Below are 15,640 nucleotides of genomic sequence, written 5' to 3'. Positions count from 1 at the left end.
AATGTACATTTATCGTGTGTTCAGCAAACAAATGTACGATGTTCCCTCAGTTTTCATGCTGCAGCTGCACCGCACATTTTACAGTGTAATCCATCGGTTGCCATGAGGATGATGACTTTTTGCTGGAAGTTGTGACTTGTGTGTGTGTGATTTGGGTTAAAGTGAGGGGGACTTCTGGATCCAGTGCCAGGATATATTTGGAACGGCGGGAGGATGCAGGAGCTTCCTGACAGTGACAAGAAAGTCATCCAACCAACTTTGAGACTCCATTCTGGATTTTGGTCTTTGTCACTCCCGACACAACCACAAGGCAGTGGTGCTAACTACCCATAGCTGGGGATCTGGTTCGCGGCCATGAGGGCATGTTCACGCACCACTGCCAGGGGTCAGATCTCCTCCAATCCCCCTGTAGCTCCGCCTGAGTCCAAAGGGTGCTCTGTTGATGTGTGGCGCTACAAAGACACTATGTACTAGCAGGAAGGGACTTACAGACTCAGGTCAGCTTTTCATTGATCCACAAGCAGCGGCGGTTGCTGGTGGTGTAGGCGCGCACTAGATGGGTCACACCCACCAGATGACACACCAGGTTTAAACTGCTATTGATTTTGTGTTTTAAAATTTTTACATGTGTTGCTTTGCATATATCCAGCTAGCATGTTTACACGTTTTTCATTATATTTATTACTCGTCCAATAGCAGCCACTGGCCTCGTTGGCACCTGGTGAAAGGAGTCCAATGTAGGTTGATGAGTCTGAGAAGCTCACATCTGTCTGATGACAGCGATACTGAGGTGATTTAGTGAGGATGCTACTTTTTTTCCTGAATTTCTTTGTTGTGGATTGTTGGATACTGGTGTGTTAGAGCTCTAACTTCAGTTCGGGGCATAATGCTTGAAGACGAGGATGACATTTTATTAAGTTGCTTGTTGTCTCTTTCGTTCGCATTTTTGCTTGATTGGTGAAGGGGACCCATTTCAGATTATAACACACCATGTCTGAGTCTGAAGGTCCAGGCATGAATTAAAACTTGCCTCCACTGAGTGCAAGCATCTATAAGTTGATCGTTCTCCTGCCACAAACATAAAACGAGGTTGGGGGAACGGTGATATCCATCTCAGCCATGGCATTCAAGATGGCAGGGCAACATGGCGGCGCCCTGCAGTCTATGAGACTTCATCAGTTTGTTGGAAGATAATAATTACACACTAATCAATGTATATTTATGAGTCCCACATTTTTTTCCATTGAATAAACTTCAAAAAATGACTAAATGTATCTTTACGAAGGAGAAAACTGGGTATAAGACAAAAATATTTATTCTTTATAGCAGGCTGTAAACATTTTAAATTCTGCTGTAAAGTTGACCATTTCATCTAAGAGATCGGTGGGATCGTCTGACTTTTTCACAACATTAAACTTGAAGGTGCGTGTTTGCTTTTGTGTGGTTTTCTGTTTGAGGAAGCAGGCCATTGATTGTATAGCGTTAACTCCCAGCTACCGCCGTGTTAGGATAATGAACTGAATTACTCATTCAGTGACTGAATATATCCCGCATGTTTGCTCGCAGCTGACTAAGAGCTTTTAAGTGATTCAACTCAGTCATTCACCCAAAACATTTATTCTTTTAAACAAATTGATTGTGACATTAGCTGACATGCCAAACTAAGATGGTAAACATGAAACCTGACAAACACCGGTGTGTCAGCACTGTTATTGTGAGGATATTAGCCTGCCGACACATTAGCGCTGAGCTCAAAGCCCCACCAAGCTGCAGATCCTGCACGACTGTAAACACTTAGCCCTGTGTCATCTACCGTCAGGATGTAGTAAAGCAGACGTCAGAGTGTCTGTTTATGCGAGTTTGTATGTATACTGGAAGGTGAAGATCTGCTCATGGCAGTAAACTCCAAACACGGCTGTTGACATCAGTGGTTTTCCCTCCTCTCCTCATTCCTTTTTTTAGGTTTTGCTCTAAAATACCCCGAGCCACCTCATTCTCTCCCTGCTTTACAAGTGTCTGTTTGCCTTTTAACAAGGTTTGCCCCTCCCGTGCCTGAGTCTGGACAAGTTGCCAGGATACAAGTCGTTAGAAGGAATTTCGGGCCCAGCTCGGTAAATCTGTGGAGGGCTCTGCAGGCAAACACATATGTCTCTTTAACACAGTTCAGTACATTAAAGTTCCATTCACGATGTGGAGAGTGTACTTGTGGAAGATAACGGGGTGTTTTCATGAGAGCTCAGCTTTGTCAGCAGGTGGTGCTTCGCTGCACAGCCTCAAAAAGAAGCTAAAATATTCCTGTGGATCCGATGTCTGTGAGTTACTGTTTGTCCGTCCCTCGGTCCAAGTGACCAGGCTTTTAAAAATGTTGTGGTCATCATCAGTGTATGGCCTCAATGTTGCTAAATGAATGGAGGTTTGTTGGTTGGCTGTGCTGGGAACAGGGTAATGTGTGTTCCCGCTCCAAAATTGAGAGTTTATGTCACTTGTAAAAGCCAGATTGACTGGCTTGTATATGGAGCCGAAGGGAAAAGGGTTGTTTATCTTCCGACTGACGTAATTCTGTGATTAGCTTGGGCTTTTTATACCTCCGCTCTCTATCGCGCGCACACAAACTCACACACACGAGTCTGGGCCCAGACAGACGTCGCAGCTGACCTGAGACGAGGCCCATATGAACCCAATTTTCTCCCAAAGACAACTAGAAACAACAGCAAAATATGCATGCTGACGCACACAAATAGGAAGGAAATCAATAAAAAACAAACAAGGAGGAGCTTGAGCGGCGAGATGAGAGGACACTGCCAGAGAGGGCAGGCGGCTGGAATTTAGCACATCTGTTCCTCTGGCGAGGCTCTCAATCACGTGTGATGTCATGAAGCCTGAACGATGGTCAGAGTGCGACCGTGTACGTTGTCTCCAAGCTCTCACACGCATTTTTTTTCACGCACGAATGTAAGATGGGAACTGAATGAGGTTTTTCAAGGATGTTTCATTCAGTTTAAGTTATTAAACGTGTAAAACTTGATGTATTTTTATTATACTAGGTCGACTGGAATTTAAACATCGTTAATGAAATAGCTTAACAGCTCCAGGGTATTTTTTTTTATATGATTTATGAGTTGATGAGTTTCCCACATTTCTCCCAAACAAAGGAAGAAGTTAAGGAATGTGTTGCAGAACTCATTATGAGCTTCTGTAAATTGTCTAAGTCACACAGCCACTGCTTTTCCAGCCCAGAGGCCAAACTGGATAAAGGCTATGCTGAAAATCACATTTCTGTCGCACACTTACTCGAGCTTGTGGTGCATGTTTGTCTTTTACCATCTTGCTTTGATGTCGTATTGATCCATCTGCTGGATTTTATCTTCTTTTCAAGCTAAAATGCTCCAAAAATATTGCAAACATCATTTCTCCTAATCTCACATCTAGCTGTGTATTTTTAGTTGCCGGGGGAGGGGGGGGCCTTGATGTCCACCCGGGTGGAGTGTGTTATGTGGTGTTATCCTTGTTGCCCTGAGACAACCACTCAAGACAATGATGTTTGCCAGTAACAACACAATCACACCAGTCTGCTTACCCCAGTTTCTTTTTCGACCGGCAAATTACATGGAGCAAAAGCCGCAGCCCTTTGAATGAATCACGTTTGGACAAAAATAACAAAACTGGCACCGATAACAAAACTGTTTTTCCTGCCTGGTGATTGTCATACACGTTTGGTAAATACCAACCTTTTTTAGATCTCGCCGACTTTTTTCCTTTTTCCCTGGAATTCCCCTCACCCTGTTATAATCACATGCTACACACTCAGATCAAGAGACACCCCTTATTTATTTTCACAGCTTTGTTAAACTTTTAATGTGCGCAGGCCCACTCCGCAGCCGCAGAGTGACTCACGGAGAGGCTGAGGGTGCATTTTTTTCACATGATTACCTTTAACCGCTTCCTGTTTGTCCCACAGTTGCTGCAGATTGTGACGGTGTCTGAGAAGCGCTGGAGAGCCCGGTCTCGTGGAGCAGGAGCGAACGGGTGGAGCGAAGAGGGGGAGGAGGAATTTGAGAGTGGCGACTGCGACGACGAGGACGAGTGCACGGGGGTGTCTGGGCTGGGCCCGCCGCCACGACGCAAGCGATTACGCATCTTTGCAGGTTAGACGCACACGATATGGACTTTAATTTGTGTGGTTTTAAGTGATGCTGTATCCATGCTCACGAATCAAAATCAGCTTAACTTGTATTTATGAGCCAGGCTGTAAAAGGAAGAAGAAAAAGGTTGTTTAGTTGTTTATGTTTGTGCCCGCTAACCAGATTAACAGATCTGGCCTCTTTTGCAGCGAGTCAGAGCGATCGCAGTCCAAAGCAGAGAGGTGGTTTACGTGACTGCTGTGCATGTTGACACCAACGTGACACTATGTGGCAGGAGACATGAGACTTCCGCAGGTAGCTGCCTCACCTCCACCTCGTGACCTGCCGTCAATCTTGTGAAAAACGTCAGATGCACGCTGTGAAAGACAAACAGAGAACAAAAAAAAGGCCACAAACAGTTGGAAGAAAAAAAACCAAACAGAAGAAGAGGGAGAAAACACCCAGGGAGCAGAAACAAGAGGGTTCGATACACTGATACAAAGCCAGCGCAGCTGAGCAAACACAGCAGTGGGAGTAGTCCTCCTGTCTGGGATGTTGTGGCAGAGATTTGGGTTTGCCGGGCAGGGAGCGAGAGCAGGAACCCAGGGTTCACACAGGAATCCTGCAGGGCCATCGCTTCCAGCGTGAGAGCCTGATGCCCTCTCTTAAACACTCCTGTCAGCCTCTCTGTGCAGCTCTGCTTCACTGCAGTATATTTCTAGATTAGGTATGTGTGCATCAGTGTGTGTTTGCAACCACCTGAAAGCCTGTTTGCACCGGCCTCTATGCAAGTCAGTAATGTTTGCAGACCTTGAGAAGTCGGTGCTTATTGGCAGATGCGCAGATAGCTGCTGATAGCCTGTGATGACCTAGCAAAATGCTGACCCCACACGGCCTCTCAGTCCATTCTGGTCAAATGGGGGACTGGAGTTCAAAGGTTAACCTGCAGAGCAGAGGGGCCTAATGGCCTGCTTGTCTGTGCTCTGCTGGTCTGAGATGGACGAGGCAGATCGGATTTCACAAAGCCTGGTAAGCGATCAGTGGTGTGACACACACGCATACCCACACAGGCCGTGGGGAAAGGTGACCGAAGCCACAACAACAAGGTGCAGACAGGCAGGGCTAAGCCACCAACGTAGTCAGCTGTCAGCCTGGTGACCAGAGCGAGGCTGTTACCAAACGGTAACGACGGATCTCTCCTCACCGACTCTCTGCGCAGATTCCATAACCTTCTGACAACACATACGCAGACCGACACGCTTCTCCTCCCGAGCCAATCAAACCTTCGCGCTACACATTCCCCAGAACATTCCAGTCCCGGAGCTATTCCAGGACAGGGACACCCCACCACCACCTGCCCCACCTCCATACCTCCTGAACCAAACTGGTTGCAAATTACACACCAAAGAATCTCTATGCCATGACCTGAGGTGGTGTTAAAAAAAGAAAACAGCATTAAATTTGCGAATCATTTAATGATGCAAATGTTGCATTAGCGGGGTTGTGGATACATTTTTATGATCACTGGATTTACAGGGAGATTTATTGAAATGTGGTTGGTAAATAGACTCATTCTTATAGCGCTTTTCTACTCTCCTGGAGTACTCAAAGCGCTGTATACAACACATTCACCCATGACACAAGCACTGTTATCTATACTTTCAGTGCTTTCTAACTGTCATTCATACGCATTCATACTCCGATGGGTGCATCGGAGTTCAACTCAGAGTTAGTATCTTTGGCATGCAAACTGGGGGAGCCAGGGATCGAACCACCAACCTCCCAATCTGAGCAACAGCAACCAGGTTCTGGGCCTTAAGTAGGCTGTATCGTGACAGAGCCTCCACCGTGCTTTACCACAAAGTAAGATATTAAGTTCTGCCATAACTACCTAATGTTTTACTACAAGGACTGGATCCATCTCTCACATCCTGTGTCATATGTGTTCAGATACTTTTTATAGGCTGCAGACAGTTTTTAGGCCTGATACTACTTCTTTTATCCTCCACTTGTCCTGTTTCCTCAAACTTTTGAAGGACAAACTGCACAACACCATGAAGTTTTCAGCTAATAGCTCTTTAGAAATATAGTTTTATACTGTTATGTGTAGACATTAAGCTGGTTCATCTCTTGAGTTAAGCTCCTTTTTTATGCTTGACTGAATCCTAAGTCAGTGTAAAGTGTCTTAACAACCAAGCAAAACAAAACAAAACAAAAGTCATTCTTCTGAAAATGGTCAGGTACAAGTAACGGACTGAAGAAATGTTGAAAGACGACTTTAAAATGACTAGAAAGAGGCTCCTTGGAAGGAAAATATGAAGGAACGATGGAAGTCTTTGCACAGTACTGTACCTATGAATAGATGTGTGTTTGTGAACAGATGGAGTTGTCTCTAGCTTTGTTGTAGTCCAGTAAAATGTGATTCTATATGGCGTGTCTTTACCTTTATGATGAGGGCTCACCTGTGTTTCTGTGCTTTCATGCACACCTGGCCTCTGACTGTATGGCCTCTATGAGAAACAAAGGATGTGCTGCCATCTCTGCAAAAACCTGCTCACAGATTCCTCTCAAAGCCTCTCTTCATTGCCTGAGCCACACATTTTTTTCTCCTGTTTCCACCTGGTGCTAAAAAACTTCACAAAAACATCTGCTAATACACACTCATTTACTGCATAAAGTCTTAAAATTTGAAGAAAAAATTTAATTGTGAAAAGCTGGCAGTGAGGGAATCATCTGTTTCCAGCTCAGTGTGGAAGCCCAGTGAAATACAGCAGATAACTCCCAGTAGGATCAAGGTAATATTTCATGGTCCAGTCAGTACACAGTGGGAAAACGAGTGATTAATCCAGAGAAGTGGCTAAGATAATCACACAATTTTAATTCCCTTTAATAAAAGGGTTGTTTTTTGTTTTTTTTGTGGCGCTAAGTGGACTACTACTAAACAACCTGCGAAAATGGCTTTTTGATGCAGTTTGGAAACATTCAGTAGTCTGCAAGCAAACAGTGTGCTCTGCTTTGGCTCAGCAGCTCAGATCCCTGCCTCGTGTGTTTTCTTGCTGAGCTGGACGGGCTTTTGCTCGCTATGCTCAGCAGGAGCCACGTGAATAGACCTCTTGTTATGTTCCTGAGCTCAGACATTCGCTCACTATAAGCGCCCCGAAGGAAAGCCGTTCCTTTGGGAGCTCTGGATCTTTTTTATCAGCGCCAGAGGTTAGCAAAATACAAAGTGGAAATATTCCTGTAATGTGAAACACGCGGCTTACGATGAGAGGCTGGGCTCGGCTCACCTTTCAGGTCTGCTACAAATTTTGCGGCTGGAACAAAGGAGTGAGTAAAAGAGCGAAGAAGGTGATGAGAGAATGTGGGGAACGAACACAAAGAGACAAAAACACCTTTGATAACTGTAAAGGCTGATACACTGGGAAACCTAAACATTCTTTATTCTGTATGTGGGTCAAATTAACAGCCTAACGTGCTGTCAGTGCTCCAGCATGGTATGTTAATTAACTGCAGCTGTGACCTCTGACCCTTCTGCACCTGATAGGTGAGTCACACGGTGCCTGTCTTCCACAACAGTGTTTGCACATGTCTTCATCACAGCGGACACAGTTTACATTAACAGCACCGGATGCATCCACCGTATAAGCAATTTCCTTCTTCTTCAAGCTTCGTGTAATTTCATAGAGCTGATCGTCAGCGCTACTGTACTCATGAAGAGTCATCAACATATGGTTGCCAGCCAGGGAGGCTCTGTGCCACAGGCCAGGATGAGAAAGAGACGGGCTCAGACGGTGCACATGTGAGAGGAAGCGTGCAGGTGCCTGCATGCCCACGTGGCAGGCAGAAAAAACACACTTCACTCCTTGGCCCGTGCATCGATCAGCATTAAGTTGTCTTTTTACACATTTCATTCAACGTTTTTCTTTCTAAAATTATTTTTTGAAAAAAAAAATTGTAAAAACATGTTGGGTAACAGGAGGTGAAAAACGATTAAAGAAAAACATTGAAATGAAGTCAAATACTGTGAGCTCTGTGTGGTGATTGGACAAACTATTAGATGCCGAGACTAGTTTGAATTTGAGTGCCAAATGTGCCAACAGTTATTACCCAGGTTATCAATACGATGCCAGATCTGAAGTGTTTACCTCTATAAGGAGTTCAGAACTAATTAAGTACGAAGAAAATGTGATAATATATCTGTCAGTGAACCACAAAGTTGCTGTTAAAGGAGGTGGTTACTGTAATGTTTTGGACATTTCATTATTAGCACTGTATTCTCTAAAAGTGATACTCGTAATCTCTCAACCTTGCAAATGGTTTGTTTCCTTTTTCAAATACCTGCAAAGGTATTTAGATAGATCACAGGTGGTCAATCCAGGCCTCGACGGCCAGTGTCCTGCAGGTTTTAGATGTGTCCTTAATCCAACACAGCTGATTTAAATGGCTAAATGACCTCCCCAACATGTCTTGAAGTTCTCCAGAGGCCTGCTAATGAACTAATCATTTGATTCAGGTGTGTTGACCCAGGGTGAGATCTAAAACCTGCAGGACGCCGGCCCTCGAGGCCTGGAGTTGCTCACCCCTGAGATAGATAAATGGGTCAGTTGGTGGTTACACTGTGGAGCTTTTGTCCGTATTAAAATACATAATGACATCAGAGTTCCTGCAAATTTGTTTGCGGCACATCAATGACGTGAATCTCCCATTCTCACACGACATGAGTACATGTCAAGAAACCAGTTTGAGGTGATTTCAGCTTTGTGACATGATGAGTAGCCTGGTGGAAGCAGTCATCAGCAGATGGGTGCACTGTGGTCATAAAGGGATGGACATGGTCAGCAACAATACTCAGGAAGGCTGTTGCGTTTCGTTGATACTCAGTCGGTACTAATGGTCCCAAAGTAGGACATTAAAGTAATCGCCACAGCTTCACACACAGCAGGATAGATCCATCTTTTCATGTTTACAACAAATTCTGCAGTGGCACCCAGTGCGGTCACGTTGTGCATTCAGAGGTGCTCTTCTGCACACCTTTGTTTTAATGAGCAGAGATTTGAGCTTCTGTTGCCTTCCTGTCATATCAAAGTAGTCTGGCCATTCTCCTCTGACCTCTTGCATCAACAAAGCATTTCACCCTGACAACTGCAGCTAGCTGGATGTTTTCTTTATTTACAACTGTTCTCTGAAACCCTAGAGATGGAGATAAAATCCCAGTAGATCAGTAGATTCTGAAATACTCAGAGCAGCTTCACCTGGCACCAACAACCATGGACTGTCCAAAGTGTCACTTTTCCTCCCCATTCTAATGCTCACTTTGAACTTCAGCAGGTTGTTTTGACCACGTATGTACCTAAAATATATGTATTTAAATAAATACATATAAATAAAATGCATAGATTAAAATGATGTGATCTGCAGGATTACTGCAAATCAAAATCTTCATTCAGAAAAGAGATTTGGACAGAGTGCCTGCTGCTTTCATCCTTGTCTGACACAATGATGACTGTTTACCAGCCCAAATCTGTGTAGGCTTCACATGATAAATGATTTCAAAGTACTAACTGTTTGGCGGAGTGGGTATATAAAATTTCTGGAGAAGTCTTAAACTGATGACAGCGTGAAATCCTTGGGGTAGAGGAATTGTTGAAAGGCTGTGTAGTTGAGGGGGCTGATAATGTGCAACACACTGGAAATGTTCTGACCCAATGTTCTCCGTGTCCATCCCTCTTTGAGCTTATAAACAACCTCTGTAAATTCAGCCAATCCTCCTCCTTCCACACCCCTCACAAAAATAATGAAGCTTGCCACCATCTGTGTAAACAGGCTTGGCTAGTAAGAGTCATAGTTTCCCAGTCTTGTTCTTCTTGGGGCTGATCACAAGGCCTTGTGTGTCCCCAGTTCCTGAGCTGAATGAGGTGGCAGTAAGAGGGGAAGATGGAAATGGAGCAGAAAAAGAGGGGGGAGAGGAACAGGGGGATGATGTTGTCTTCTTATTGTCGTTGGGCTTCTGTCATGGTGTTATCTCAGATCAGTTCAGGGATAAAACACTCCAAATTAGCCAGAAGGCAGGAAGAAGAGTCCTGGTTTTAATTTATGTGGATACAAGGGCTCAGAGCTGGGTTCTCATCATGTACTTGAAGGGGGCCCACCAGCATTTGATTCATTTTGTAGGCCTTTTGCATTTCTCCGTGTTTGTGTGTGCCTCTTGGAAAAGCGTTTGTTTGCTCAAGAGCTTTATTTACATTCACAGGCACTTTCTGGACGCACTAAATTGATTCCAGGCCTGTTCCTGGGTCGTGTCCATCAGCTCAGCCACAGTCCACAAACACTCTGCACACAGCGGGACCATTCTCGAGGTCCGCAGCTCTGCTGCTCGCCGCCACAGTGACACACAGAAGCCATTTTGTGGGGAATGTCTTAAAAGCTCGGCTGAGAGTTTGGGAGGTTTGCAATTCACACGTTAACCCTCTAATCTCACCTGCGTTTTTTAAATTTTCCCTCCATCCATTCCCCTCCCTCTGGCCTGCTCTCACTCTCTCCTTCCAGGCTGTTCGTGAAAGTAACTCGACGACACAGTGAACAGTCCTGCTGTCACTACACTCGGAGCTGCTGCAGGAAACCGCAGGCTAACCACTAAAAAGGGCTCAGACAGATAGTGAAACTGCGCTGCAGGAGCTCTCTGTGTGTGCAGTCAGACCAGCCAAGTTGTCACTCCTGGCTGTATTTGTAGTCTGGCTTTTTTCTATGACAGGAATGTGGGGACAATTCGGCTGGTTAGTCAGTGAGGACATCTAAACAACAAACATATCAGAATCTACCAGCACCATTTCCATTACTGATTGCCGGACTCAGGAAAAGAATGTAAACATGTTTTTGTCGGCTTCCTTTATTATAAGAAGATAAAGACAGAATCCAAAAAATGTGCTTGTTGGAGGCAGCTTGACCAGGACGAGGCCCAGGATGCCCCTTGGGTCAAATGCTGACCCATCAGCTACCCACTAACTTGATTCTCTCTCTCGTGTCTCTGTCGTTCTATGCCAGTCTCTCGCTTGTTCCAATAAGAACTGCCATTGTCCAGTCTTTTCAGAAGCAGTCTCAAACGGTGCACCCTGCCAACCTCTGACCCCGCCTCAGGACTGACCTCTTAGAGGGTTCACAGCCCTTCTCTGTACACAGAAGCGCTCCCCCCCCCTGCCCTGAATGAGCTCTTCGCCCTGAGTACAGAATCAACTCTTTGTATTCAAAGGAGCTTGCAAAGAAAAGCGTCTGGACTTCTTTAAGTTGCTTGAAGACGTTTCACCTCTCATCCGAGAAGCTTCTTCAGTTCTAAGGTCAAATGGTGGAAAGTCTCGGATGAGAGGTGAAACGTCTTCAAGCAACTTAAAGAAGTCCAGACGCTTTTCTTTGCAAGCTCCTTTGACTACGATGACCTGGATGACTGAGAACCTTCACAGACAACTCTTTGTATGTTTGATTTGTTATGGTTTTTACCTCTCTCGCTAGTGCGCACACTTTCCGCCCTCGCAGCGTCAGCACTGCAAGGAATTCTCGGTTAAAATTTACGTCCCTGCTCAAAGCTTTTATTTCTATTCAAGCTAGGTCTTTTACTCCTTTCTGTGATCATATTAGCTGCTTCGGGAGGCGGAGACTATAAATACACTGGAGTAAATTTAATTTGGATGGTGCAGGGGAGAGGGTAATGGGTGCAGCATGCTGGTCATTCCCTCGGTGACAGCACCGCCCTTCGTTGACCATGTTAATTAATAACTGTTGACTTGCATTTGTTCCACAAGCCGCAGTTGAGAGAGTGCCTGTGATGGGTCGGTTTTCCCCGGTCAACAGGAGGGTGTATTCCTCTCCCATCGGAGCAACGGGGAACTTTTGCAGATTCACTCAAGCAACGTCTTCTCGCATTTTTTAATCAATTGTGCACCTTTGTTTTTCAAAAGCAATTAAAACGCCATCATCTGTGTTTTCATGTCCCCGGCCCTCTTTGGCATCGTGTCTCTCTGTCTTGCTCTCTTGCCCTTTGTGTGGGAGGGTCCCTCTGTCTAGAATAACAGAGTTGTGGAAGTTGGGAGGCCGGAGTAGCTCAGAGAGCAGCGCCGTTGCAAAGGCCAGCGCCAGGGCCGCCTCTGGGCGTCCCGTTTTTCTTGGCCCGACATTCCCAGCCTCTCCGAGCGCCCCTGTGGTCGGCCTGTGGGTGTGGAGGCAGACGGTCACATTCCCAGCCCATCGACAGAGGCATCCCGGACCGCTCCCTCATTTCACTCCCGGCTCTCAGTCAAGCAGTGTCCCAGGACTCAGCGCCCTGGCCAAGTGTCGGAGTTTGAGAATGTGACCAAGGAGCCGATAATCACAGTGCACTGTCTTATCAGTTAATCTCTTCCAGATAAGCCAAACGAATGAGCAGCTCCTATTATGTTTTTATAGAACCCATGTCTTTGCAGCTGTAAGGGCGGCTACTGAAAGAAGACTATACACACACACACACACACACACACACACACACACACACACACATACATATATACATGCTGGCCATTCAATTTCTAAATTTGCTGAGTTTAATATCCAAGCGAGTAGTTTGCTCTGCTGCAATGGGACAAGGGATAAAATATTTGCTTTATCTTGGAAACCAAAATATCACTTAATCTGTTGAATCTTCAAAACCCAGATCAAATTTGAGCAGCTTAGATGTGTTATGCGCACACATCGTCTGCCAATGTAGCAGCAATCTAAACCATCTCCTCCATTTCATAAGAAGCACCTGTGTTTGGAGACTTAACATTCCACATACTTATCTGACCAAAAAAGGCCTTTGTGCATAGCACACATGTACTGAATAAACTGTACTGCACCATGAAGGCACACACTCTCACAGTAACGCTTCAGCCACTGGTGTGCACCCACTCCGTTAAGATGAGTTAAATTAAGAAAACGTTTTTACAGACAGCATTTCGTGTGATTTATTTATTTTTTCTCCAACCTGTACTCTTCACCTGTGCTGGGAAATGCGTCTCTCTCTGCTCGCCGTTGCAATTTTTCTACATAGTTTGCTTGTTGTGACAACTGCAAAGCGTAAAGGACGAGCCTCGGGCACCGAGCGCTGCTGAAAACAACGCTCCAGACTCCCCTCCTTCTCTGTCTTCCCCCTGTCCTCCTTTTGCACAGACAGAGACAACAGACACACTTAATGCACATGCACGCACACACACACACTGCAGCCACCGTTTGACCTGTGAGGAGAATCCAAACAAACATCCGCTCCCACGCTAAAATACTGCAGCGCCTGGATATATTGGTCTGTCCTCCCAGGGACCGGTCACTAAAGAAAACATAAAGCTAAACCCTGAATGCGACCTCGTTTGTTAACTTGCATGTGACTACCGTGCTTGCTTCGCAGCCCAGAGCCTTTACCGTTACCAATCAATGGTTGGACTGTTGACCTCTCCCCTGGGTCGTAACTCAAGCTCATAAGGCCACGATAAAGGTAGCAGGGGTACGCTAGCAAGGTGGCGTCTTTTTGCAGAGGCTCTGAATGGATGAGCAGGAGGGGGGCTGTGTTCTGCCGAAAGCCACCAGGGCCCACATTGGTCACATTAATCACAGTCTGGACTGTGGCTCTATTTATATCCAGGAGTTATTCATCTATTTGCCTAATTGTCCCTGTCTGTCCGCTGTCCAGGTTCCTCCTCAAAAGGGGGAAAAGAATCTGGATTACTTGTGTCTGTGTTCTCCTCTCAGTCACTTTCACTTACTTGCTGCACACAGGCACAGGTGTTCATCACTAATTATACCAGGATATTATTAGTCCCAGCCCTGCGCAGGAGTGTAAGGGATCTAAGTTTGCATAGTGTTCAGTCCCCGTTGGGTTGTTTTTAAATCCTGCAGAACAAGGCCCCTCTGTGGTGCTGCTCATGTCAAAGTGTTTAAACTAGCAAGAAAAGGCCCTCTCTCTCCCCTCCCTCCCTGGCTTTAGGGATTTTTTTCAGAGCCTGAGATTTTTCCCTTTTTTTCACTCGCATTATTGCCGCTGTAAAGCAACACCAACACAATGCTCTCCCACTTTGTCTCCAGCTTTTTCACAACCACACATAGGGACGGGCGTGCGCACACACCCCACTCAATCATCCCCGCACAACTCCACAAATGCAAACGCGCATGCAAACGGCCCCCACATCCCCCGCCCGAGACCCCGCCCGAGACCCTGCCCTCCCTCTTACCCACAGTGTATATAAAAGCTGTATCAAATTGCACCTTGAGCTTAATTGGCTCGGCAGTACAGTGCGCCGCTGTCGACAGTGACAAATCGTTCTTTCAGAGCCCCAGAGAATGCCTGCCCACTGCCATGTCAGAGGACACAGGAGGAGGAAAAAAAGTCAATTGTCCCCTGGCCGCCATTCAAATGATGTCGTAACGGCAAAGAAATTTGTAGGAGATGCATTTCGAAGCTCTGGAGTGCATTTACAGTGCTGTGCAAAAATCTTGAGCCACTCATTTCTTTGCATTTTGCTAGAACAATAGGAAGTGTGCAAACATACATGGAAGTAGACTATATGTAAAGCGCCAACAGAGTTTATTCAATTCTAATGAGCTTGAAAGTTTATTCTTCAACACAGCCAGGACTCTCTTAGTCAGGGTTTCTTCTCATTTCCTTCAGGACACAAAGTGCGTAATGTCAAGATATGCCAAGGTGTCAGCTAATAGCTCTTTGGGAATCACCTTGTTGATGTAAAAAAAAAAAAAAAGATTTTGCCACAGGCTGCTAATAACGAAGTGGCTAAAGGTGCAGTTTGAAACGGGTTATTTGTAAGTTGTCTGCTGAGTTAGGAGTCGTTTTTATGCTTGAACTGGAGTGTATTTCTCTGTTCAAGATGGTGCCTGAGTGTGTAGGAGCCTGAGGCGCTACACAGTTAGGCGGTTTGTTGTGTTTTTACTCAAGTAAAGCAGGGCGAAGCTTTCATCAGATTCCTGACTGCTCCCTGTGATCACACAGCGGCTCAGATCAGCCACTTCCTCCTGCTGGATCGCTGCCGTGAGGGGGAACAGTACACAGATCAGATGAGACAGCTAATTCAATTAGGAGCAATGTGTTATTTTTAGGAGCTCAGATGTGACCGTGCGGTATGAGTGTGTGTCAGGATGAGAATGTATGCACAACCATCAGGAGTGTGTGGGAGGAAGCTATGTCAGAAGTCCACCTGCGCACATGTGTGTGTGTTTGTGTCTGGTTTAACAGAGGGCGGCTCAACTCATAGCTCGCATTCCTAACTGTACTGCTGCTTTATTACTGATATCCTCCTGGCCTCCCTAATAGCTCACCCTTTATATTTCAGCCTTTCTCACAGCTTTTTGCCAGACAAAGTAACACAGAATATTTCACACAAAGGGAGGGTGATCTGCTCGGTGTCAGGGGGGAAACAGATGTGGATGCAGTGCAGCAAGAGAGCAGTAAGCAACATCAGAGCAGCAGGTAGCCAAGGAGTCACTGCAGCACGCAAAACAGATGGAGAAAA

At 45.7% G+C, this 15,640-nt stretch overlaps 1 protein-coding gene across 2 annotated transcripts in view; it reads left to right on the top strand.

The window, feature by feature from the left end:
- Nucleotides 1–15,640, top strand: part of gpc3 (glypican 3) — a 325,636-nt gene that overhangs the window by 304,977 nt on the left and 5,019 nt on the right. The window contains exons 7-8 of one of the 2 annotated variants that reach the window (XM_082547798.1): nucleotides 3,959–4,145; nucleotides 4,331–8,425. In XM_082547798.1, the coding sequence (XP_082403924.1) occupies nucleotides 3,959–4,145; nucleotides 4,331–4,392 (249 nt within the window). In that variant the 3' untranslated portion in view covers nucleotides 4,393–8,425. Of the gene's footprint in view, nucleotides 1–3,958; nucleotides 4,146–4,330; nucleotides 8,426–15,640 lie in introns of those variants that run through there. The other variant, XM_082547797.1, reaches the window with a different exon arrangement.

Source organism: Aulonocara stuartgranti (genome assembly GCF_965226115.1).
Source record: "Aulonocara stuartgranti genome assembly, chromosome: 2".
NCBI lineage: Eukaryota > Metazoa > Chordata > Actinopteri > Cichliformes > Cichlidae > Aulonocara > Aulonocara stuartgranti.
Note: the sequence above shows the minus strand (reverse complement) of the source record. Positions and strands in the feature narration are given on the sequence as shown.